At 42.0% G+C, this 23520-nt stretch overlaps 1 protein-coding gene across 1 annotated transcript in view; it reads left to right on the top strand.

Moving 5' to 3' along the window:
- The window catches only part of cep131 (centrosomal protein 131), a 149693-nt gene that overhangs the window by 111289 nt on the left and 14884 nt on the right, over positions 1-23520 (top strand). Inside the window, exons 19-25 of the mRNA XM_072242397.1 lie at positions 994-1096; positions 4190-4391; positions 5008-5115; positions 6071-6188; positions 9160-9234; positions 9942-10084; positions 12316-12493. Of these exons, the coding sequence (XP_072098498.1) occupies positions 994-1096; positions 4190-4391; positions 5008-5115; positions 6071-6188; positions 9160-9234; positions 9942-10084; positions 12316-12493 (927 nt within the window). The remainder of the gene's footprint in view (positions 1-993; positions 1097-4189; positions 4392-5007; positions 5116-6070; positions 6189-9159; positions 9235-9941; positions 10085-12315; positions 12494-23520) is intronic.

The following is a 23520-nucleotide window of genomic DNA, read 5'->3' as shown; positions in this document are numbered from 1 at the left end:
TTTAGCAGTATTTCTATGTGTACCAACTGAGAACACCATATCTATTGCCATGAAATAATGTCTGTCTTTCCCCTGAATAATTTCCAAAGTAGCTGTTTTCTTAATTTTTTATGGTGTGACCAAAACCATCCAAAGCCTGTAATCTCTTAATATTGTTACTGTATCCATTTAGTTTGACTGACGTCAGAACATAATTTATTCCCAAGCAGCAGATAAATAACTTACTGAATATTGCTTTTACTCCAAAAAAAAAATTGGAGAGGGAGGTGGAGTGAAGATATAACTAATATTCCAATGTATGAATTAGGAGTAAGAATCTGCACTCAGTCCCTCAAGCCTGTTCTAGCACTTGTGTGATCATTTCTGCACTGCCACCCATCATAATCTCTCACTGGAAATGTCCTGAAGAAGGGTCACAGCCTGCAACATCGACTGTTTATCCATTTCTATAGATGCTGAATATCATTTTATAGTTACAGAGAATGTACAGTGCTGGAAGTCAAAATGCAAGGCGATAATGAAGTAGATTATATGGTCAAGAGTCCATTGTAATGTACTCGAGGACCATTGAATAGTCTTATAACAGCAGGATAGAAGCTGTTCTTGAGCCTGATGGTACATGCTTTTGGGATTATGTATCTACTGCCTGATTGCAATTACAATTTAACCTGTTTTTTTTTAGGGAAATTAGCATTGCTAAACTAAACACACATATCTTTCTGTTTATATATTTTTCCACTGGAAATAAGTGTTTTTGTTGTGATTTAATTTATAATTTTGGTTGTACTCCACTGCAACAAGATGTTAAGCTGAGGTTCTGTCTGGTGCTCAGCAGACCTAAAGGATCTTATGATCCTATTTCAAAGATATAAAGAGCCTTATTTTCTTGATTCCTCTCATTCACTATTTTCTGTAATCCGAGAATTTCAAAAATCACCCTTTTTGAAATGCAGGGTTTCTTGTAACATCCTTACAATATTATTTTGTTTGCAGGAAATCAAGAAGTTAAAAGAATTAATGAGTGCAACAGAAAAAATCCGCAGAGAGAAATGGATAGATGAGAAAACAAAGAAAATTAAAGAAATTACTGTAAAAGGTATCAACATATAAAATTGTCTGTTCTAATCAAAATCCAGAATCAGGTTTATTGTCACTGGCATATGACATGAAATGTGTTGTTTTTCGTCAGCAATACAGTACAATACATAAAATATACAATAAATTACAATAAGAAATATACAGTATATTAAAATTAAATTAGTGCAAAAAGAGAGCAAAATATTGAGGTAGTGTTCATGGGTTCATTGGCCATTGAGAAATCTGATGGCGGTGGGGAAGAGCATCCTGATCATCATCGGGCGTGTTGTGAGTAGCCACTACCAATGATGGAATATGATGGACTGCTCTTTACTTCACTGGATGAGTACAATAGTGACAACTCTCATGAATCTTTACGTCATATGGGACCACAGATCCTGCTTGATGAAAACTTGATCAACGTTCAAATACTATTTCCTTCCCAAATCTTGCACAACAGATGCAATGTGTATCAGGTATAAACACGTCACAACTCTCCCAACACCTCCCCAACATACGATCTGTATCATAAAAAGGACAAAGGCACTAGACGTTAAGTTGCCACAAAGTTGCACGCCATGCTGATTTGAAAATACATTCAGTAGCCACTTTAGTAGGTACACCTGTACACCTACATGTTAATGTGATATAAGTGACTTTGACTATGTAATAATTGTTGGTGCCAGATGGGGTGGTTTGTTTATTTCAGAAACTGCTAATCAACTGAGATTTTCACGCATGCCAGTCCATAGAGTTCGCAGAGAATGGTGCGAAAAGCAAAAAAAAAAACACCCAATGAGTGCCAGTTTTGTGGGTGAATGAGAGAATTCATTTGTTAATGAGAGAGGTCAGAGGAGAATGGCCAGACTGGTTCAAGCTGACAGGAAGGCAGTGGTAACTCAAATAACTACGCATTACAACAGTAGTGTGCAGAAGAGATCCAGGCATTGAATCTTGAAATGGATGGGCTACAGTGGCAGAAAACCACATTGGGTTCCACTCCTGCACCTAATAGAGTGGCCACTGAGTGAATACCTCTGGTCCTCACTTCGTCTATATTCTGGTACTCTCTCCTAACAACACTAAGTATTGTCACCAGAAGAGCATCTTGGGTGGGCAATTAATGCTCAGATCCCAGAAATGAGTAACAAGAGATAAAAGTTGTAATCTGTATCACAAACAAGAGAAAGTCTGTAGATGCTGGAAATCCAAGCAACACACTCAAAATGCTGGAGGAACTCATAGGCCAGGCAGCGTCTATGGAAAAGAGTACAGTTGACGTTTCGGTCCGAAACCCCTCGGCAGGACTGGAGTAAGAATTCTGAGGAGTAGTTTTAAAAGATGAGGGAGGGGAGAAAGGACCTTCAGGTGAAATGTGAAACCTGGAGGGGAGGGATGAAGTAAAGAGCTGGGAAGTTGATTGGTGAAAGAGACAGAAGGCCATGGAAGAAAGAAAAAGGAGGAAGGAGCACTAGGGGGAGGTGATGGATTGGCAAGGAGATGAGGTGAGAGAGAGAGAGAACAGGGGATGGGAATGGTGAAGGTGGGAGTGGGGGCGAGCATTACCGGAAGTTTGAGAAATTGATGTTCATGCCATCAGGTTGTAGGCTACCCAACCTAAGCGTGGCCTCATCACGAAAGTGGAGGAGGCCATGGATCAACAGATCGTAATGGGAAGGGAAGTGGAATTAAAATGGGTGGCCACTGGGAGATCCCGTTTGTTCTGGTGGACGGAGTGTAGATGCTCGGAGAAGTGGTCTCCCAATCTTCATTGGGTCTCACTGATGTATAGGAGGCCACACAGGGAGCACCGAACACAAAAAATAACCCCAATAGACTCACAGGTGAACTGTTGCCTCACCTGGAAGGACTGTTTAGGGCCCTGAATGGTAGTAAGGGAGGAGGTGTAGGGGCAGGTGTTACACTTGTTCCGCTTGCAAGGATAAGTGCCAGGAGGGAGAATGGACAAAGGAATCGCACAGGGAGCGATTGCTGCGGAAAGCAGATAGTGGAGGGTAGGGAAAGATGTGCTTGGTGGTGGGATCCCATAATGTATTTCCTTGAAATGAGCTGCTCTGCACACTTCAGTACATACATTTTGCAAATGTGTTGGGGAGAAATGCTGATTTAATTAAATGGGCATCTTCCCTATTTAAAATATAAAATTTTAATCTTCACAAAATGTTTATCTTCCTGCCTCTCCCATGTTAAACATGGAAACATTTTCTTCTTGTGCAAAGATTGGACCTTCAAGTAAATACAAGCCTGTAGGCCTTTTCCTGGCAGTCGTGGAGTTGAGAATTAGTAGCTAATAATTAACCAATTAATCTGAACTACGTGACCTCAGTCTTCTATTCAAGCCCGAGGAAAGCTTTTTACTCAAAACCCACATGACTGAGAAGGCAATTGATTGTCACATCCTTGCCTTGTCCACACCTTTGTTTTCCCCCAGTTATTCCTCTTATATCTTGCATCAGCTTCCATTTACTCAATATCCTGACCTGCTCAGCCATCGTCCCTGTGAACATACATTTTGTCTGCCAATCCTTGTATGTCTAGCCCTAACAACCGAGGTCAAATCTAAATTCCAAATCAAGTTTGAGGTCAAATGTTTTAATCTCGACCTGTGTCTCTTACGCTCCCCAGCATCTCTGTGTTTTCGTCTCTGAGCTTTTTGCCTTTGTAATATGCCTTTGTCAAAAGGCAGCATCCATACTTAACTGCCCCCAGGTTATGCCTTTTCTCATTACTACCGTCAGAGAAGAGGACATATGGGAGCCTAAAGACAAAGTCTCAATGTTTTAGGAGCAAAATCTCCCCCTCCACCATCATATTTCTGAACCCATGAACACTACCTCACTATTATTGCTCTCTTTTTGCACTATTTATTTTTTATGTATATTTCTTATTATAATTTAGAGTACTTTATGTATTGCACTGTCCTGCTGCCACAAACGACATATAGCAGTGATAATCTGATTCTGATTTTTGAAGTAGTTGAAGTGAGGTGTTTTTATATAAGAAGCTGTAAACAGTATAATTTCATTTCAATAATATTTTTATTCCATAGCATTACTCACCGACGTGTATAACTGAAGTGTTTGACTTCCAGGCTTGGAACCAGAGATTCAGAAGCTAATAGCTAAACACAAGCAGGAAATAAAAAAACTAAAGGCATTGCATGAGGCTGAACTTGCGCAGTCTGATGAACGTGCAGCTCGTCGGTACATCAGGCAGACCGAAGAACTGAGGGAGCAGCTGGAGAAGGAGAAAGATGACCTCTGCCAGAGGGAGCGAGATCTTGCCAGGCAGAGGTTTGAGGAAAATTGAATTAAATTGTTGCCTGCCACTTGAGTTGAATGTTGTCTACTTTACGAGTTTGCATCAGCCTTATTCCCTAATATCTATGATTTTATTTTAGACCTTGAATATTACTAGGATTTATACTTCAAACTTGCATTTGGTCATAAAAGCTCTTTGTGGCTGATTTTAGATATAGATTACTTGACCATTCTAAATGTTTCCTGGTACTCTGAGGAAGGCACATAAAGAACAACTTTAAACTAGAGCTTTGTTTCATTAAAAATCATATAAAGTATCAAATTGTACTGATGCATTCATTTTAAAAAATTAAATACTTTGAAATTTGTTGACTAGCAACATAAGTGTTGAAGACCTTCTGTGTCCCTTTCCAATTTTATTAACATGACTTCTTACAAATTGATGTTGTGAATGCCATGAAAAAGCAAATTCAGCACTTTGGCTTCTGTGTTGAACTTTTTGAAATGAATGTTTTCTGTATATAATACCACCCAACTCATTGGCTTGTTTTCTCCTGCATAGTTGGCACATCTTTGCAGTCTTAAAAAGAAATAGATATTACCTTATTCGCATTGAACAATGAAATTGATCACTGCTGTGTGTCGACAGATATGAGAAGCAGCTTGAACAGGAGGAACAAGCTATCCAGCAACAGCGAAGGAGAATGTATGCTGAAGTGTCTGAAGAGAAAGAACGCCTGAATCTGCAGGCAGCTCGGTGAGTTGACTCTGTAATTGGGATTTTAAGTAGAGCTTCAATTCACTTTTCATCCATTTCAATCTTACCAGGGAGTTGAGGGCCTGAGTTATAGGAAAAGGTTGAAAACGTTAGGACTTTATTCCCAGGAGTGTAGGAGACTGAGGAGAGATCTTGATAGAGGTATAAAAAATTATGAGGGCGTTTGGATAGAGTAGCAAGCAGGCTTTTTCCACTGAGTGGGAAGACTAGCATTAGAGGTCATAGGTTAAGGGTGAAAAGTGAAATATTTAAGGGGAATCTGAGGAGAAACAACTTCACTCAGAGGGTGGTGCAAGTGTGGCATGAACTGGTTGGAAGTGATGGATGCAGGTTCAATTGCAACGTTTAAGAGAAGTTTGGATAAGTACATGGATGGGAGGGGTATGGATCAAGTACAGGTCGATCGGACTAGACAGAATAATAGCTTGGCATGCACTATATGGGTTGAAGGGTCTGAATCTATGCTGTTAGGGCTCAATGAGTCTTGATTCTCTTCTGAAAGATAATTTTCCTGTGAGGGTTGTTTGCACAACACTTTAACCTACTGCTACCGAACCTACCCAAATAGAATTGTTTAGTGACTCATCCTGAGAGTTCAAATATGTAAGGTCTTGTATTTCCACCCTTTGCCTTCTAGCAGGAACTAATGGGGACTAAAAGTTGAGACCAATTTGTGTCAGCGACATCCCTCATGAAGTTGGTAACTCTGCTGACTTGGACTTGGTGGGTTGAATGACCCTTTGAGCTGTAACAAGTCTGACTTCACTCTCTAGCAATAAGGCTTTACAAAAGAACATGTACTGAGCTTGTATGCTATATATCACATTGATTATTCTTTTGGATTTAAATGACATTGATAGAACACTGTTGTTTGAAATAGTTCTTTCCTTTTAAGCACATGATATTTTACAGATATTTGATTATTTTTATAAAGGCAACGAGCAGAGTTGGACGAGCTACGAAGTCAGCTGGAGGAGAATTGTTCCCTTGTAACAAAAGCCCTGAAGGAGGAATTTGAAAAGGCAAAGGAAGAGCAGGAGAGACGACACCAGGTAAAATTCTCTTGGGATATATATGTAAGGGCTGGGTCAATACCAGTATATTTATAATGTTTGGAAATAGTTCTTCTTGGAACCTCTTTATCATATGCATCTGCAGGGAATAGATGGTGACTGATATGGGTCTGTTAGAAGTCATTGAGTAGCAGGGAATTATACAGCAATGTAACAAACCATCTGCTAGAGGAACATAACCAGTCCTACTGCAGGATTTCAGCCTGAAATACAGACAATTCCTTCTCCCCGCTCCAGAGATACTGTTCAACCTGCTGAGTTCCTCCAGCAAATTGTTTTTTGCTCCAGATTCCAGCATCTGCAGTCCTGTGCGTCGCCAATAATACAGCAGGATTTGATCCTTGGATGGCCCTTGCATGTCATAGTCATAGTCATACTTTATTGATCCCGGGGGAAATTGGTTTTCGTTACAGTTGCACCAAAAATAATAAATAGTAATAGAATCATAAATAGTTAAATAGTAATATGTAAATTATGCCAGTAAATTATGAAATAAGTCCAGGACCAGCCTATTGGCTCAGGGTGTCTGACCCTCCAAGGGAGGAGTTGTAAAGTTTGATGGCCACAGGCAGGAATGACTTCCTATGATGCTCAGTGCTGCATCTCAGTGCAATGAGTCTCTGGCTGAATGTACTCCTGTGCCCACCCAGTACAATATGTAGTGGATGGGAGACATTGACCAAGATAGCAAGATGTATTAACAACATTAGCCCACTCATCCCTTTGATCCAGTTCTGCCAGTTCATGAGATGAGAATCAGAATCATATTTATTATCACTTTCGTGCCATGTTTTGCAGCAGCAGTATTGTGAAAGCCATAAAGAAGCATACTATAAGTTACAGTAAGAAATATATTAAAAAAAGTGCAAAAATAATGAGTTAGTGTTATTATTACTGATATATGTAGTGAAATTTATTGTTTTGTGGCACACTGCAATACATACAATATGGCATAAGTTACAATAAGAAATATATTTGAAAAAATTAAGTGGCGAGGTAGTGTTCATTGTTCAGAAATCTGATGGCGAATGGGAAGAAGCTATTCCTAAAATGTTGAATGTGGGTCTTCGGGCTTTTGTGCCTCTTCTTTGATGGTAATGAGAAGAGGGTGGTGCGGGTCCTTAATGACAGATGCCGCCATTCTGAGGCATCGCCTTTTGAAGATGTCCTGAATGGTGGGGATGTTATTACTGACATATGCTTTCATGTCTCAAACTTGGCTCCTTATCACTTTGTTCCCTTGTCTAGCGAAAACCTGTCAATAGGATTTAAAATTACTGAGCTACCGTTTACTGCTATTGTGGGAAAGATCTCTATGAAAGTAGAGCTTTAGGATTTGAAGGCTGCTAATATGATACCATTGTTGAAAGAAGGTGAAAGGGATAGGTTACTTAATTACAGGCCAGTTAATCTAATGTAGGCAATGGATAAATTTGATTAATCTAAAAATTCTGATCTTAACAATGAATTAGCACAACTTAGTCAAGGGCCTTCAGCAAAATTTGATAAGTGTCAACAACACTCCTGTGGATCTGGAATCATTTTGTGCAAATCCAGTAGCGTCTTGGATACAGATACTGACAGTCATCTTTTGAAATTTTATTCCTATTGATATGGCCAAGTTTAAGTTTCATAGCTGCTGTTGAATTTGAACCCCTGCCTCTGGATCGATCTGTGTTACTGAAATGGTTACAGCCAATTGTGCCACCATCCCCCCAAGGACTTTAGCAGGCTGTGTGGCGAATATTTGAGTGGCACAGTGGCATAGTGGTTAGTACAACACTTTACAGTACCAGTGACGTGGGTTCAATTCCCACGGTTGCCTCTAAGGAGTTTGTATAGTTCTCCCCATGACCACATGGATTTCCTCCAAGTGTTCCAGTTTCCTTCCACAATCCAAAAAAGTACCAGTTGTAAATTGTCCTGTTTAATTTGGGGGATTGCTGGGCAGAAAGAGCTGGAAGAGCCTAGTCCGTGCTGTATCTCAATAAATAAATAAATAAATAATAAATATTAAATGCAAATACGGTTCACAGCCAGTGACTAAATAGTTACTGTTGCCCCACAGATGCCAACACCCTATTTGTGACACACTGGAATTTCCAGCAAGCATTTGTGCTTAATTTTTCTAAGATGTTAGAATAAAGTTCCTCTTCAGGATTTCCTAAGAGCTTTTGGCCTGATGGTTCAAAGTAAGTGTATTATCAAAGTACATTTATGTCACCATATACTACCTTAAGATTAATTTTCTTGCAGGCATTCGCAATAGAACAAAGAAATACAGTAGAATCAATCAGAAACTACACACAAACACTGACAAGCAACCAGTGTGCAAAATAAGAGCCGGACTGTGCAAGTACAAGGGGAAAAAAAATGAATAAATAAATAATACTGAGAATATGAATTGTAGAGTCCTTGAAAGTGGACACTTGTGTGAGGGTGGAACACAGTACTTTGTTTTTTCTGTGACCTTTTTGAGGAGCACCTGCTTTACCATTACATTTCCAGTGATTTTGTGATATCTTTCGTTTTTCCCGATATCTTGTCTCAAAGTAGCTTTTGCTCATTGTCTGTAGGTTTTACTGTAGGTAGGTTGTTCAGTGGCAGGAGTTATTGCAGCTGTGTTGATCATGCATTTATGCATTCTGCCAGCAATGGCTGAATAACGTCATGAATATTAACTCTTAAATGGTTTAATCCCCTTCTTCAACTCAAGGCATTGTGTATGCCGAGCAAATTTAAACCCAGTTTGAATTTGGCTCAATCCAGGTCTAGCTGATTACTGGTTTAATTACTTAAACTGCCACAGGGAATGTTACAGATTTCTTTTGTTTAGTCTGTTAATATACTGTGGTAATATTGAGCTTCTTTCACTTAATTAGTTTGCAGACAAATGCATGTAAGCAGAAGTTCAATCTACTTTTTAATATTTCCGTGTTAATTTGAACAGGCTGAAATTCAATCATTGAAAGAAAGACTAGAAATTGAGAAACAGGCTTGGGAAGAAAATTATATGAAGAAACAGGTAACTTAATGTTAAAATGTGTACAAAATATATTTTAATACAGCTGAAATTGTACCTTGACAGAGAATATGCTTAGGCAAATAAATGTTTTGTTAAAACTAAAGGGTGAATTTTAAAACGTAAATTATGTATGTGTGTGGGAGGGAGGAACAGAGCTTGCTTTGATGTTGTTTTGTTGCTTTGTGTGTTCTGTGTTGTTCTGCCGAGCATTGTAGGCATTCTCTGTTGGTGCCTGAAAGTGTGGTGACACTTGTGGGCTGCTCCCAGCATGTACATGTGATAAATATACTTTAATTTTGATCTTGGTCTTGAATCTTAAATTTTGATCCTGTGTTTTGACCCGAAACACTGGCAATATCTTTCCTCCCATGTATGTTACAAAACCATATACTGTCACAAAAATAATATTAGCACAAGTCCCTGGCCAGAAGGTTGATAGTGCATGGAATATTGTCCAGGAGTCATGTTTCTGCAAAAACAAGTATGCAGCAGTTCCTCATCTCATGTTGGGTCAGCTGCAGACAAAGGCAAATCAGTTTGTCTCACACTGTGCCAGCCACAGACAAAGGCAAATCAGCTTGTTTTCTTAATTTGAACAATTGATTATTTTAAGCTAAAATCATTAGGTTTGCAATTGTTAAATCAATCATTATAAGGAACCCCAAGGTGGCACTGTGAAAGATTCAACCATTTTCCTTTTTTTGTAGGAGGCTTGGTTACTAACCCGTGAACGAGGACTGAAAGAAGAGGTACGCAAAGGACGGGACAAAGAAATTGAACTGGTGATTCAACGACTGGAAGAAGAAGTTAGAGTTTCTAAGCAGGAATGTGAGAGGGCGGCTGAAAATACGTAAGAACATTTTGAAGTTTTTTTTTGCAAAATAGGATATTTTTGTACTTTAATTAGTGGCTTAAAGTATAATCAGTGTATTTCACCTTTGCATAGGTTCTCAACCTTATGGAGAGGTGAAAGCGAGAATATAGCAATGCAGGTATCAGAATCATAATCAGGTTTATTATCACTGATGTCATGAAATTTGTTGTTTTGCAGAAGCATAGTATAAGTACAATAAGAAAGATACACTGAGTGTCCACTTTGTTATTTATAGGAGTAGAACCCAGTGTGGTTTTCTGCTGCTGTAGCCCATCCACTGCAAAGTTCTATGTGTTCTGCATTCAGAGATGCTGTTCTGCACACCACCGTTGAAACACATGATTATTTGAGTTACTGTCATTTTCCTGTCAGCTTTGACCAATTGGCCATTCTCCTCTGACCTCTCAATGACAAGGCGTTTTTGTCCACAGAACTGCTGTTCACTGGATTTTTTTTTTCTTGTTCACACCATTCTCTGTTAGCTGTAGAGATTGTTGTGTGTGAAAATCTCAGGAGATCAGCAGTTTCTGAGATACTCAAACCATCCTACCAGGCACCAACGACCATTCCACAATAGAATAAGTCACTTAAATTACATTTCTTCCTCATTCTGATGTATATAAAAAACAGGAATGCATCCTCGGTTGCTGAAGAAACCAGAGTTGATCACATCATCTATTTCTCATTGGGTTCACCAATGCTGCTGGAGATCTGAAGGGCTGCTGATGCTATTCTATTACTCAAGAAAAGAGAGAGGGTTAAACCAAGAAACTACAGGGTGATGAGCCTAGCACTGATGATGGGAAGCTTACTGAGTAGTGTTGTCAGGAACAAAATAAATGTTAATTTGGAAAGCTGTTGATTCCCCAAGGAGAGTCTATGTGGATTTGTTGAAGGATGTTTGATTTGATTAAATTAATTGAGTTAGTAGAAGATTGACCACCAGCTCTGGAAGAGCTGTATAAATATAATACAATTGAAAGTTATTCTTCAAGATACTCGTCGTCGTCATTAGGTCGCATCTGGAATTTCCAGTTGGCGGACGATTTCCCTACATGCCGCTGTGTCCCAACACTTGCCCACAACATCCCTAGTCTTGTCCAGCTTGGTCCAATCCAAGATACTACAGAGGGTATTTGTTAAGAAGACAGAAATCTATGAATATGCAGAGGTATGTTGATAATGATGTAGAATTCAATAGGGAAAACAAAAGCATTCCCATTGCAAGTATTCATATTTAAAATTGTTGGAAACCATCTGGAAGGGAAATCAGGCAAATTCTTTTTGCTGGAATGTATTAGGACCTGAAATGCTCTTATTGGGGAGGTGATGAGCCCACAAAAGAAAATTAAGCAGATATTGGAAGGGGAAAGACTAAATTGCAGATCCACAGGCTAAAAGTATGGGAACGGGTCTAAGCACACTTTCTCTTTCGCAGAATTGACACAGGGATGAAGGGCAGAATGACCTGTTTAGTTGCAAATTTCTGTTGTTCTAAGTTGTGGACTTCCTTGTAACTTGTCAGACAATCTTGAATGAAAAGATTTATGAATTTCCATCATTACAGACTTCCACCATTTGTCATTTTTTCAAAGAAAGGATTTATAAATGCTGGAAGTCTGTAATGATGGAAATAGCACATAAGGCAGTATTTTTGGAAAGAGAAAAACAAAGGGGATGTTAAAAGCAAAAGCATCAGTGAAACAACATTCAAACCAAAGCTTGCTGCAGGAAGTTTCAGAGTAAATTTATTATCAAAGTATGTATATGTCACCTTATACTACCCTGAGATTTATTTTCTTGCAGGCATTTACAGTAGAACAAAGAAATACAATAGAATCAATGAAAAACTACTTGCAAACAAAGACTGACAAATATCCAATGTTCAAAAAAAAAGACATGCTGTGCAGATACAAAAAAAGCATATAATAATAATAAAAAATAAAAATAGCTAAATAAGTAATACTGAGAGCATGAGTTATGGAGTCCTTGGAAAGTGAGTCCGTAAGTTGTGGAATCAGTTGTGCTGAGGTGAATTGAAGTTATCCACACTGGTTCAAGAGCCTGCCAGTTGAAAGGTAATAACTGTTGGTATGGGACCTGAGTATCACCACAGCAAATAATGGGATCGATGGGGTGCCAATGTTGTTGCATTACACAGAATGAAAAGCAGCTGCCATCCAACATGTAAAACCAACCTTTTGCAGGATTAAACATGTTCGTCACAAATATGAAACGGAATTACGGGAGCTGGAACATTCCGAACGTAACCTGCAGGAAAGATGCAATGAATTTAAGGCCCAACTGATGGAAGCAGAGGGAGAGACCATCCGGTTCAAAGGATTGTTAAAATATAAAGAGCAGGAAATAGAAGATATAAGAAAGGTAACATTGTTTGATCTTATTTATACATTCTGTTATCCACTTCTTCCATCAATGACATCAGAAACAAAGCTGGTCAATCCAGTTCCTCACTTGTAATGAGTTTATTTTGGCACTGGCTCCAGTCTGGATGCTATTCGTATTGCGGTTAGGGAGGATTAAACTAATTGACGGGGGTTGGGAACTGGAGTGAAGGGACTCAGGATAGGATGGATGGTTGAAAAAAGCAAAGATAGTGTGCAGTCAGACTGTCAGGAAGGGCAAGCAGATGATAGGACAAAATTGCAGCAAACAGGGTGAGTATCAGTGTATTAAGGATGCAGAATCAAAAAGTGTAGCAAATACAGTACTCAAAGTGTTATATCTCAATGCACAGAGTATAAGAAATAAGGCAGATGATCTTTTTGCACTATTACAGAGGTGGACCTCAGATTGCAACAGGAACTAGAAAAGGCATGTCAAAAGGCAATGTTATGATAGTCATGGAAGATTTCAACGTGCAGGTCGATTGCAAAATATCAGGTTGGAAATGGATCTCAAGAGAGTGAGTTTGTTGAATGCCTGTGAGATCGCATTTCAGAGCAGCTTGTCGTTGAGCCTTCTAGGGGATCAGCTATACTGGATTGGGTGTTAAGTAATGAACTGGAGGTGAGTAGGTAGCTTAAGGTTTAAGAATCCTTAGGAGTCAGTGATCACAATATGATTGAGTTCAATTTGAAATTTGATAGGGAGAAAATAAAGTCTGACATAGCAATATTTCAGTGGAGTAAAGAAAATTACAGTGGTTTGACAGAGGAGTTGGCCAAAGTAAATTGGAAGGAGGTGCTGGCAGGGATGAAAGCAGAGCAGCAATGGCGTGAGTTTCTGGGAAAAATGAGGAAGGTGCAGGATAGATGTGTTCCAAAAATGAAAAAATATTCAAATGGCAAAATAGTACAACTGTGCTGTAAAAACAAAAGAGAGGGCATACAACAAAGCAAAGATTAGTGGGAAGATAGAGGATTGGGAAGCTTTTAAAAACCTACAGAGAGCAACTAAAAGAATCAATAGGAGGGAAATGTTGAAATATGAAAGCAAGCTAGCAAACAATATCAAAAGCTTCAAGTAACAGGGCATCAAAGGGTATGGGGAGAAGGCAGGGGAGTGGGGATGACTGAAAGAATTGGATCAGCCCATGATTGAATAGCGGAGCAGATTCGATGGGCCAAATGGCCTACTTCTGCTCCTATATCTTATGGTCTTAAGTATGTACAAATAAAGTAGAGATGAGAGTGAATATAGGACCACTAGAAAATGATGCTAGAGAAATAATAATGGGGGACAAGGAGATGGCAGATGAACTAAATTAGTATTTTGCATCAGTCTTTACTGTGGAAGACAGTGTGCCAGATGTTGAAGGATGTGAGGGAAGAGAAGTGAGTGCAGTTACTATGACAAGGGAGGAGGTGCTCAAAATGTTGAAAGACCTAAGGGTACCTAAGTCACCCAGACCAGATGAACTGCACCCTGGGGTTCTGAAGGAGGTAGCGGTAGAGATTGTAGAGGCATTAGTAATGATCTTTCAAAAATCATTGAACTAAGGCATGGTGCCAGAAGTCTGGACAATTGCAAATGTTTCTCCATTCTTTAAGAAGAGGAAGGCAGCAGAAAGGAAATTATAGACCAGTTAGCCTGACCTCAGTGGTTGGGAAGATGTTGGAGTGAGTTGTTAAGGGTGAGGTTGCGGAGTACTTGGTGACACAGGACAAGTTAGGACAAAGTCAGCATGGTTCCCTGAAGGGAAAATCTTGTCTGACGGAACCTATTGGAATTCTTTGAGGAGATTACATGTAGGATAGATAAAGGGGATGCAGTGGATGTTGTATATTTGGACTTTCAGAAGGCCTTTGACAAGGTGGCACACATGACGGTGCTTACCAAGTTGAGAGCCCACGGTATTACAGGAAAGATACTGGCGTGATTAGGGCATTGGCTGATTGGTAGGGGGCAGTGATTGGGGATAAAAGGATCCTTTTCTAGTTGGCTGCCAGTGACTAGTGGTGTTCCGGAGGGGTTGGTGTTCGGACCATTTATTTTTATACTGTATATCAATGATTTAGATGATGGAATAGATGGCTTTGTTGCCAAGTTTGCAGATGAAATGAAGATCGGTGGAGAGGCAGGTAGTGTTGAGGAAACAGGTAGGCTGCAGAAGGACTGAGACAGATTAGGAGAATGGGCAAGAAAGCAGCAAATGAAATACAATGTTGGAAAATGCATTATCATGCACTTTGGTAGTAGAAATAAATGTGCAGGCTATTTACTAAATGGGGAGAAAATCCAAAAATCTGAGATGCGAAGGGACTTGGGAGTCCTTATGCAGAACACCCTAAAGGTTAACTTGCAGGTTGAGTCGGTGGTGAGGAAGGCAAATGCCATGTTAGCATTCATTTCAAGAGGTCAAGAATACAAGAGCAGGGATGTGATGCTGAGGCTTTATAAGGCACTGGTGAAGCCTCACCTTAAATATTATCAACAGTTTTCTGCTCCTTATCTAAGAAAAGATGTGCTGGCAACACATACAAATGCTGGAGGAACTCAGCAGGCGAGGCAGCATCTATGGAAAAGAGTACCGTTGACATCTCAGCCCAAAATGTCGACTGTACTCTTTTCTATAGATGCTGCCTGGCCTGCTGAGTTCCTCCAGCATTTTGTGTGTGTGTTGGTTAGATTTCCAGCATTTGCAGATTTTCTCTTGTTTGTGAAAGATGTGCTGGCATTGGAGAGGGTTCAGAGGAGATTCACAAGGATGATTCCAGGAATGAAAGGGTTATCATACAAAGAACATTTGATGCCTCTGGGTCTATACTCACTAGAATTTAGAAGTATGAGGGGGGAATCTCATTGAAATCTTTTGAATGTTGAAAGGCCAAGACAGAGTAGATGTGGAAAGGATGTTTCCCAACGTGGGGGAGTCAAGGACAAGAGGGCACGGCCTCAGAATAGAGGGGCGTCCATTTAAAATGAAGGTGCGGAGAAATTTCTTTAGCCAGAGACTGGCAGATTTGTGGAATTTGTTACCACAAGCAGCTGTGGAGGCCAGGTTGTTTGGTGTATTTAAGGCAGAGATTGATAGGTTCTTGATAGGACATGGGGAGGAGGCCAAAGAGTGGGGCTGAGGAAGGGAGAAAAAGATTCAGCCATGGTAAAATGACGGTGCAGACTCGATGGGCCAAATGGCCTAATTCTGTTCCTATGTCTTGCAGTCTTATATTTTTGTACCAACACCTTAAAGTTATGCCCTCTTATATTAGCTATTTGTTTACCTTCCAGTAAACAAATCCCCCCCTTTCCTCTATTCCCCTCTCTTGTCCTTTATCTCTTCTCAGCTTCCTATCACTTCCCCTTGGATCCCCTCCTTTTCTTTTCTCCTGTGAACCACTCTCCTCTCCTATTTGTGGGTGGAGTTAAGAAATTGCAAAGGTGAAAAAAACATTATAGAAATCATATGTAGGCCTCGAAATAGTGGCCAAGGTGTGGGCATGAGATTGCAAAGGTGGCTGGAAAAGGTATGTAAGAAGGGTAATGACACAATTGTAATAGGGGACTTCAATATGCAAGTGGATTGGGAAAATTGGGTTGGTGTCAGATCACAAGAGAGGGAATTTGTTGAATACCTACAAGATGGCTTTTTAGAGCAGCTTGTGCTTGAGCCTACTCGAGGAAAGACTATTTTAGATTGGATGTTGTGCAATAACCCAGATCTTATTTGGGAGCATAATGTAAAGGAATCCTTAGGAGGCAGTGATCATAATATGATTGAATTCATACTGCAGTTTGAGAGGGAAAAGCATAACTCACATGTATCGGTATCCCAATTCTTCTTATCGTGTCCACGGACAGTCTATACATGGCCCAGCCAGAACTGGACACATTTTTGCGCCTTGTTGTTGAATTCAGCAAGATCTGCAACAGTACAGGGTTCCTCTAGTGATGGGCATTGCAGGAGATGTTGCATAGTTTGTAGCTCAGTTCCACATTCACAAATTGTCGGGCTGGTTGTATATCCCCATTTGCTTAGTGACACCTTTGAACGACCTACACCAGTCCTAAGTCTGTTAAGGCACTTCCAGGTTGCCCAGTTGCAATTAGCTCCTGGGGGAAGGCTTTCATCCGGTGGAATTTCCATCGTTGGGGGTTGTTTGAGACTGGCGAGCTGGTTTTTCCACAAGGCGATGCGGGCTTCAGATGGGGTTGATTGAAATGGAACGACACTGTTCATGAAGCTGGTTCAACATAGAACCGGCGATTCTGAAGCATGCTTTCTAACAGCTCTGTTAAGTGAATATCTTTTGTCATCTCTAGGATCTTGCAGAGGAGATGTCTATGGTTCACTGTATCATAAGCTGCTGACAAGTCTACAAAAACAGCACCTGTTACCATCCCTTGCTCAAAACCATCTTCGATATATTGTGTGAGGTTGAGCAGTTGGCTTGTTGTTGATTTCCTGGGGCGGAAACCTGCTTGCTCTGGAATGATCTTCTCATCTACGGTTGGTGCTATCCTATTGAGTGTCAGGCGTTCAAACAGCTTATTGGTGTGGCAAAGCAGTGAGATTGGCCGAAAACTCTTAGGATCTGAGGGCTCTTTTCTGGGCTTTAATAGTGCTATTACATGTGACTTCTGCCAAATACTAGGTAGCTTGTGTGTTGCCAGACAGTGGTTGAACAATTGTAGGAGCCATTTCTTTGCTTGCTGTCCAAAATACTTTATCTGCTCTGATGCTCTGTTGTCAGGACCAATTGCTTTCCCGTGTTTTAGCCTAGATATACCAAATTCCAGCTCTTCTGTGGTGAATGGTCCAGTGAAACCAGGGTCAATGCTGTACTTCTTCCCATCTAGTTGTGCTCTTGGTTGTTTCTTGTTGGTTTTTCCATTTAGGAGCAACTGGTGTGCAACTTGGTTAGCAGACACATTGGGATGTTGGGCAGCTTTCTTAGGATCGCCTCCAAGTTTGCGTATGAGAGACCATGCCTCCTTGCTGTTTTTTGTAAGATCTGTTGTCTCTATCAAGGTGTTCCAGGTGTTTTGATGCTCTTGAGAGATACTTAACATCGCCCTCTCACCGGTAGATATTGTTTCCTCTGAGAAGGGGTCAGATTCAAACATTGAGACATACTCCCTGTAGAGTTCAGCGTTCTCTTTGGTGAGACCAGAGATGTAGTGTGCTCTGGAACCTCGAGAAAACTTCCTTTTGGCTGTTTTCTGGACAGCTTTTGCAAACAGGTTGTAGTGCTCAGGTAGTGGTTTAATATGTTTAACCTTATGGTCAAGTGAACCCGTTCCAATTGGCCGCCTTGTTGTTGAAGCGCCTTTTGAATGGTACGACGGTTGGTAACACTGCTGCATTTACCTGAATACCAATAGGACGGTGCTGTGTCTGTGGTATTGGGTCTGTGACAAGCTTCTTGCAGAGACCAGCGATGTTGTTGCTGACAACGGCAAGATCTGGGTTATTACTGCACTTCCAGACGGCACTGTGGAAGGAGGCTGGCAATTTAGGATCGTGGATGAGACTAAGCTGGTTAGAGTCCATCCATTCTTCGACTGCTTCGCCATCGTTGTTAGACTTCTTGTACCCCCATTGGGTACTGTGGCTATTAAAGTCTTTAATGATGATCTGTGGTTTACTGTGCAGGTTGGATACAGGGTTAAAGAAGCTGAAATCTTGCCTGGTGGCTTGCACACTGAGGTCACTACTACTACTGCTACTATCCCAATGGAATAAAGGGAATTCCAGAAGCATGAGAGATGAGCTTGCCCAGGTAGATTGGAGGAGGATACTGGTGGGGATGATGGCAGAGCAGAGTTGGCTGAAGTTTCTGGGAATAGTTCACAAGGCGCAGGATAGATATGTCCCACAGAGGAAGAGGTTCTCAAATGGCAAGGGTAGGCAACCGCGGCTAACAAAGGAAGTTAAGGATTGCATTAAAGCCAAGAAAAGCACATATAAGGTAGCAAAATTGAGTATGAAGTTGGATGATTGGGAAGCTTTTAAAATCCTACAAAAAATAACTAAAAAGCTCTAAGAAGGGAAAAGATGAAATATGAGGACAGACTAGCCAAAAACATAAAGCAGGATACCAAAAGTTTTTTTCAGTTATATAAAGAGTAAAAGGGAGGTGGAAGTTGATATTGGACCACTGGAAAATGATGCTGGTGAGGTAGTAATAGGGGACAAAGGAATGGCAGATGTACTTAATGGGTACTTTGCATCTGTCTTCACTGTAGAAGACACTAGCAGTGTGCCAGAGGTCCGTGAGTGTCAGGGAGCAGGAGTGAGTGCCATTACTATTACAAAGAAAAAAGTGCTTGGCAAATTGAAAGGTCTTAAAGTGGATAAGTCACCTGAGCCAGATGGACAACATCCCAGAGTCCTGGGAGAGGTTGCTGAAGAGATAATGGATGTATTGGTCATGATCTTTCAAGAATCACTTGATTCTGCCATGGTCCCGGAGGATTGGAAGGTTGCAAATGTCACTCCACTCCTTAAGAAGAGAGGAAGGTAAAAGAAAGGAAATTATAGGCCAGTTAGCCTAACCACAGTGGTTGGAAAAGTGTTGGAGTCTATTATTAAGGATGAGCTTTCGAGGTACTTGGAGACGAATAATAAAATAAGTCAGCATGGTTTCTGTAAAGGGAAATCTTGCTTGACAAATCTGTTAGAGTTCTTCGAGGAAGTAACAAGCAGGGTGAGCAAAGGCAAGGCAGTGGATCTCATTTACTTGGATTTTCAGAAGGCGTTTAATAAGGTGCCACACGCGTGAGACTGCTTAACAAGATAAAATCCTATGGTGTTACAGGAAAGATACTGGCATGAATAGTGGAATGGCTGCCAGGCATGGGGCAGCGATTGGGAATAAAAAGAGCCTTTTCTGGTTGGCTGCTGGTACCTAGTGATGTTCCTCAGGGATTGCTACTTTTCATATTGTTTGTCGTTGATTTATATGATGGAATTGGTGGCTTTGTGGCAAAGTTTGCAGATGATATGAAGATAGGTGGAGGGGTAGGTAGTGCTGAGGAAGCAATGTGATTGCAGCAGGACTTGGACATTTTGGAAGAATGGGCAAAAAAGTAGTAGATGGAACACAGTGTTGGAAAAATGTATGATGCATTTTGGTAAAAGGAACAATAGTGCAAACTTTTATCTAAATGGGGAGAAGGTTCAAACATCAGAGGTGCAGGAGGACTTGGGAATCCTTGTGCAAGGCTCCCAAAAGGTTAATTTACAGGTTGACTCTGTGGTAAAGAAGGCAAGTGCAATGTTGACATTTATTTCAACGGGAATAGAATATAAGAGCAAGGAAATAATGCTGAGCCTTTATTAGACACTAGTCAGGCTACACTTAGAGTATTGCCAACAGTTTTGGGCCCCATATCTCAGAAAGGATGTGTTGCCATTGAAGAGAGTGCAGAGGAGGTTCATGAGGAAGATTCTGGGAATGTAGGGGTTAACATGTGGAGCATTTGGCAGCTTTGGCCCTGTACTCACAGGAATTTAGAAGAATGCGAGGGGGGATTTCATTGAAACCTACCAAATGTTGATAGGACTAGACAGGGTGGATGTGGCGAGGATGTTTCCTATGGTGGGTGTTTCCAGAACTAGAGGGCACAGCCTCAAATTGAGGGGCGACCCTTTAGGACAGAGGTGAGGAGGAATTTTTTCAGCCAGAGCGTAGCAAATATGTGGAACGCTCTGGCACCAACTGCGGTGGAGGCCAAGTCCTATTTAAGGTGGAAGTTGATAGTTTCCTGATCGGTCAGGGCATCAGAGGATATGGCGAGAAGGCAGGTAAATGGGGTTGAGTGAGATTCAGGATTAGCCATGATGGAATCGCAGAGCAGACTCGATGAGCTGAATGGCCTAATTCTTCTCCTAAGTCTTATGATCTTATCAGGTTCCTTCTTCTCCAGCTCTTTACCTTTCCCACCCACCTGGATTCACCTATCACCTTCCAGCTCACCTCCTTTCCTTCCCTTCCCCCCACCTTTTTATTCTGGCTTTCTTCTCCCTTCCTTCTCAGTCCTGAAGAAATGTCTCGGTCCAAAACATTGATTATCTATTTATTTGCATTGATACTGCCTCATCTACTGCATTCCTCCAGCATTTTGTGTGTGTTGCTTTGGATTTCTCGTGTCTGCAGACTTCCTCGTGTTAGTCATTTCTGTCCTTGGGAAAAGTCTCTGGCTGTCCACTCGAACTCTGTGTCTTATCATCTTGTACACCTTTATCAAGTGACCCCTCATCCTCTTTTTCTCCAAAGAGTAAAGCCCCAAAGGTATTCTGGACCATCTACACTCCTCTCATTTGCCTGCACTATGTCTGAATCCTTCTGTGCCTTGGCTGTGTAAGTGTCTGTCTAAATGCCTCTTAAACAAATGGATGAGCAGTAATATCCTAAAACTAAATAAAGATAAAACTGAAGGACTTTCCTTTTATCCCAAAGCCAAGAGGTAAATTTTCTGATAAACTTTGGAACTTGGCTCCCTTTGTAAAATCGGAAGTAACAAGCCTGGAGGTTATCCTTTATTCAGATTTGAATTTTAAATCCATCATGAAGAATTGACCAGAGTAACATTTCTACACTTAAGAAATATTGCAAAGGTACGTCCATTTCTGTCACGTAATGATGCCGAACAACAAGTTACACATATCAAAGTTGCTGGTGAACACAGCAGGCCAGGCAGCATCTCTAGGAAGAGGTACAATCGACGTTTCAGGCCGAGACCCTTCGTCAGGACTAACTGAAGGAAGAGCTAGTAACCAACCCTCCCCTCTCCATTGATTGTGACTCCCGTCTCCCCTTCCCCCACCACCACTCTGCAGCCCCATCTTCCTCAGATCCCACTGTCAACTCCTGAGCCCTCAGAGGCTCCATCTTCCTCTCACCCCAACCCTCCCCTCTCCATTGACACCCCCAGCCTCCCCCCTCTCCCCTCTGATCCCAGCTCTCATCCGTGCCGGGTCTTTACCATCCCCTCCGACCTTCAACTGTCGGAGGCAGAACGCTCTGTTCTCAGTAAGGGCCTCACGTTTGTCCCCCTTCGCCCACACCTCAGCGAATTCCGTGTTCACCATGATGCGGAACTTTTCTTCCGCCGTCTCTGTCTCCGAGCCTACTTCTTCGGCAAGGACTCTTCCACCCCCACCGATGACCCCTTCTTCCGTCTTCAACCCTCCTCTTCTTCATGGACACCCCGCTCTGGTCTTCTGCCTGCTCTGGATTTCTTTATCGCTAATTGCCAACGGGACATCAACCGTCTCGACTTCACCGCACCTTGTCCCCATTCCAACCTCACTCCTTCGGAACGCTCTGCTCTCCATTCCCTCCGCACGAATCCTAACCTTATTATTAAACCCGCCAATAAGGGGGGTGCTGTTGTAGTCTGGCGTACTGACCTCTACCTTGCTGAGGCACAGCGACAACTCGCGGATACCTCCTCTTATTTACCCCTCGATCGTGACCCCACTAAGGAGCACCAGGCCATTGTCTCCCACACCATCACCGACTTTATCCGCTCAGGGGATCTCCCATCCACTGCTACCAACCTTATAGTTCCCACACCCCACACTTCCCGTTTCTACCTCCTACCCAAGATCCACAAACCTGCCTGTCCTGGCCGACCTATTGTCTCAGCTTGCTCCTGCCCCACCGAACTCATTTCTGCATACCTCGACACGGTTTTATCACCCCTTGTTCAATCCCTTCCGACCTATGTTCGTGACACTTCTCACGCTCTTAAACTTTTCGATGACTTTAAGTTCCCTGGCCCCCACCGCTTTATTTTCACCATGGATGTCCAGTCCTTATATACTTCCATCCCCCATCAGGAAGGTCTCAAAGCTCTACGCTTCTTTTTGGATTCCAGACATAATCAGTTCCCCTCTACCACCACTCTGCTCCGTCTAGTGGAATTAGTCCTTACTCTTAATAATTTCTCCTTTGGCTCCTCCCACTTCCTCCAAACTAAAGGTGTAGCTATGGGCACCCGTATGGGTCCTAGCTATGCCTGCCTTTTTGTTGGGTTTGTGGAACAATCTATGTTCCGTGCCTATTCTGGTATCTGTCCCCCACTTTTCCTTCGCTACATCGACGACTGCATTGGCGCCGCTTCCTGCACGCGTGCAGAACTCGTTGACTTTATTAACTTTGCCTCCAACTTTCACCCTGCCCTCAAGTTTACCTGGTCCATTTCCGACACCTCCCTCCCCTTTCTAGATCTTTCTGTCTCTGTCTCTGGAGACAGCTTATCCACTGATGTCTACTATAAGCCTACTGACTCTCACAGCTATCTGGACTATTCCTCTTCTCACCCTGTCTCTTGCAAAAACGCCATCCCCTTCTCGCAATTCCTCCGTCTCCGCCGCATCTGCTCTCAGGATGAGGCTTTTCATTCTAGGACAAGGGAGATGTCTTCCTTTTTTAAAGAAAGGGGCTTCCCTTCCTCCACTATCAACTCTGCTCTTAAACGCATCTTCCCCATTTCACGTACATCTGCTCTCACTCCATCCTCCCGCCACCCCACTAGGAATAGGGTTCCCCTGGTCCTCACCTACCACCCCACCAGCCTCTGGGTCCAACATATTATTCTCTGTAACTTCCGCCACCTCCAACGGGATCCCACCACTAAGCACATCTTTCCCTCCCCCCCTCTCTCTGCATTCCGCAGGGATCGCTCCCTACGCAACTCCCTTGTCCATTCGTCCCCCCATCCCTCCCCACTGATCTCCCTCTTGGCACTTATCCGTGTAAGCAGAACAAGTACTACACATGCCCTTACACTTCCTCCCTTACCACCATTCAGGGCCCCAAACAGTCCTTCCAGGTGAGGCAACACTTCACCTGTGAGTCGGCTGGGGTGATATACTGCGCCCGGTGCTCCCGATGTGGCCTTTTATATATTGGCGAGACCCGACGCAGACTAGGAGACCGCTTTGCTGAACATCTACGCTCTGTCCGCCAGAGAAAGCAGGATCTCCCAGTGGCCAC

This window comes from Mobula birostris, chromosome 24 (assembly GCF_030028105.1).
Source record: "Mobula birostris isolate sMobBir1 chromosome 24, sMobBir1.hap1, whole genome shotgun sequence".
Taxonomy (NCBI): Eukaryota; Metazoa; Chordata; class Chondrichthyes; order Myliobatiformes; family Myliobatidae; genus Mobula; species Mobula birostris.
This window is presented reverse-complemented; position numbering and strand designations above follow the sequence as displayed.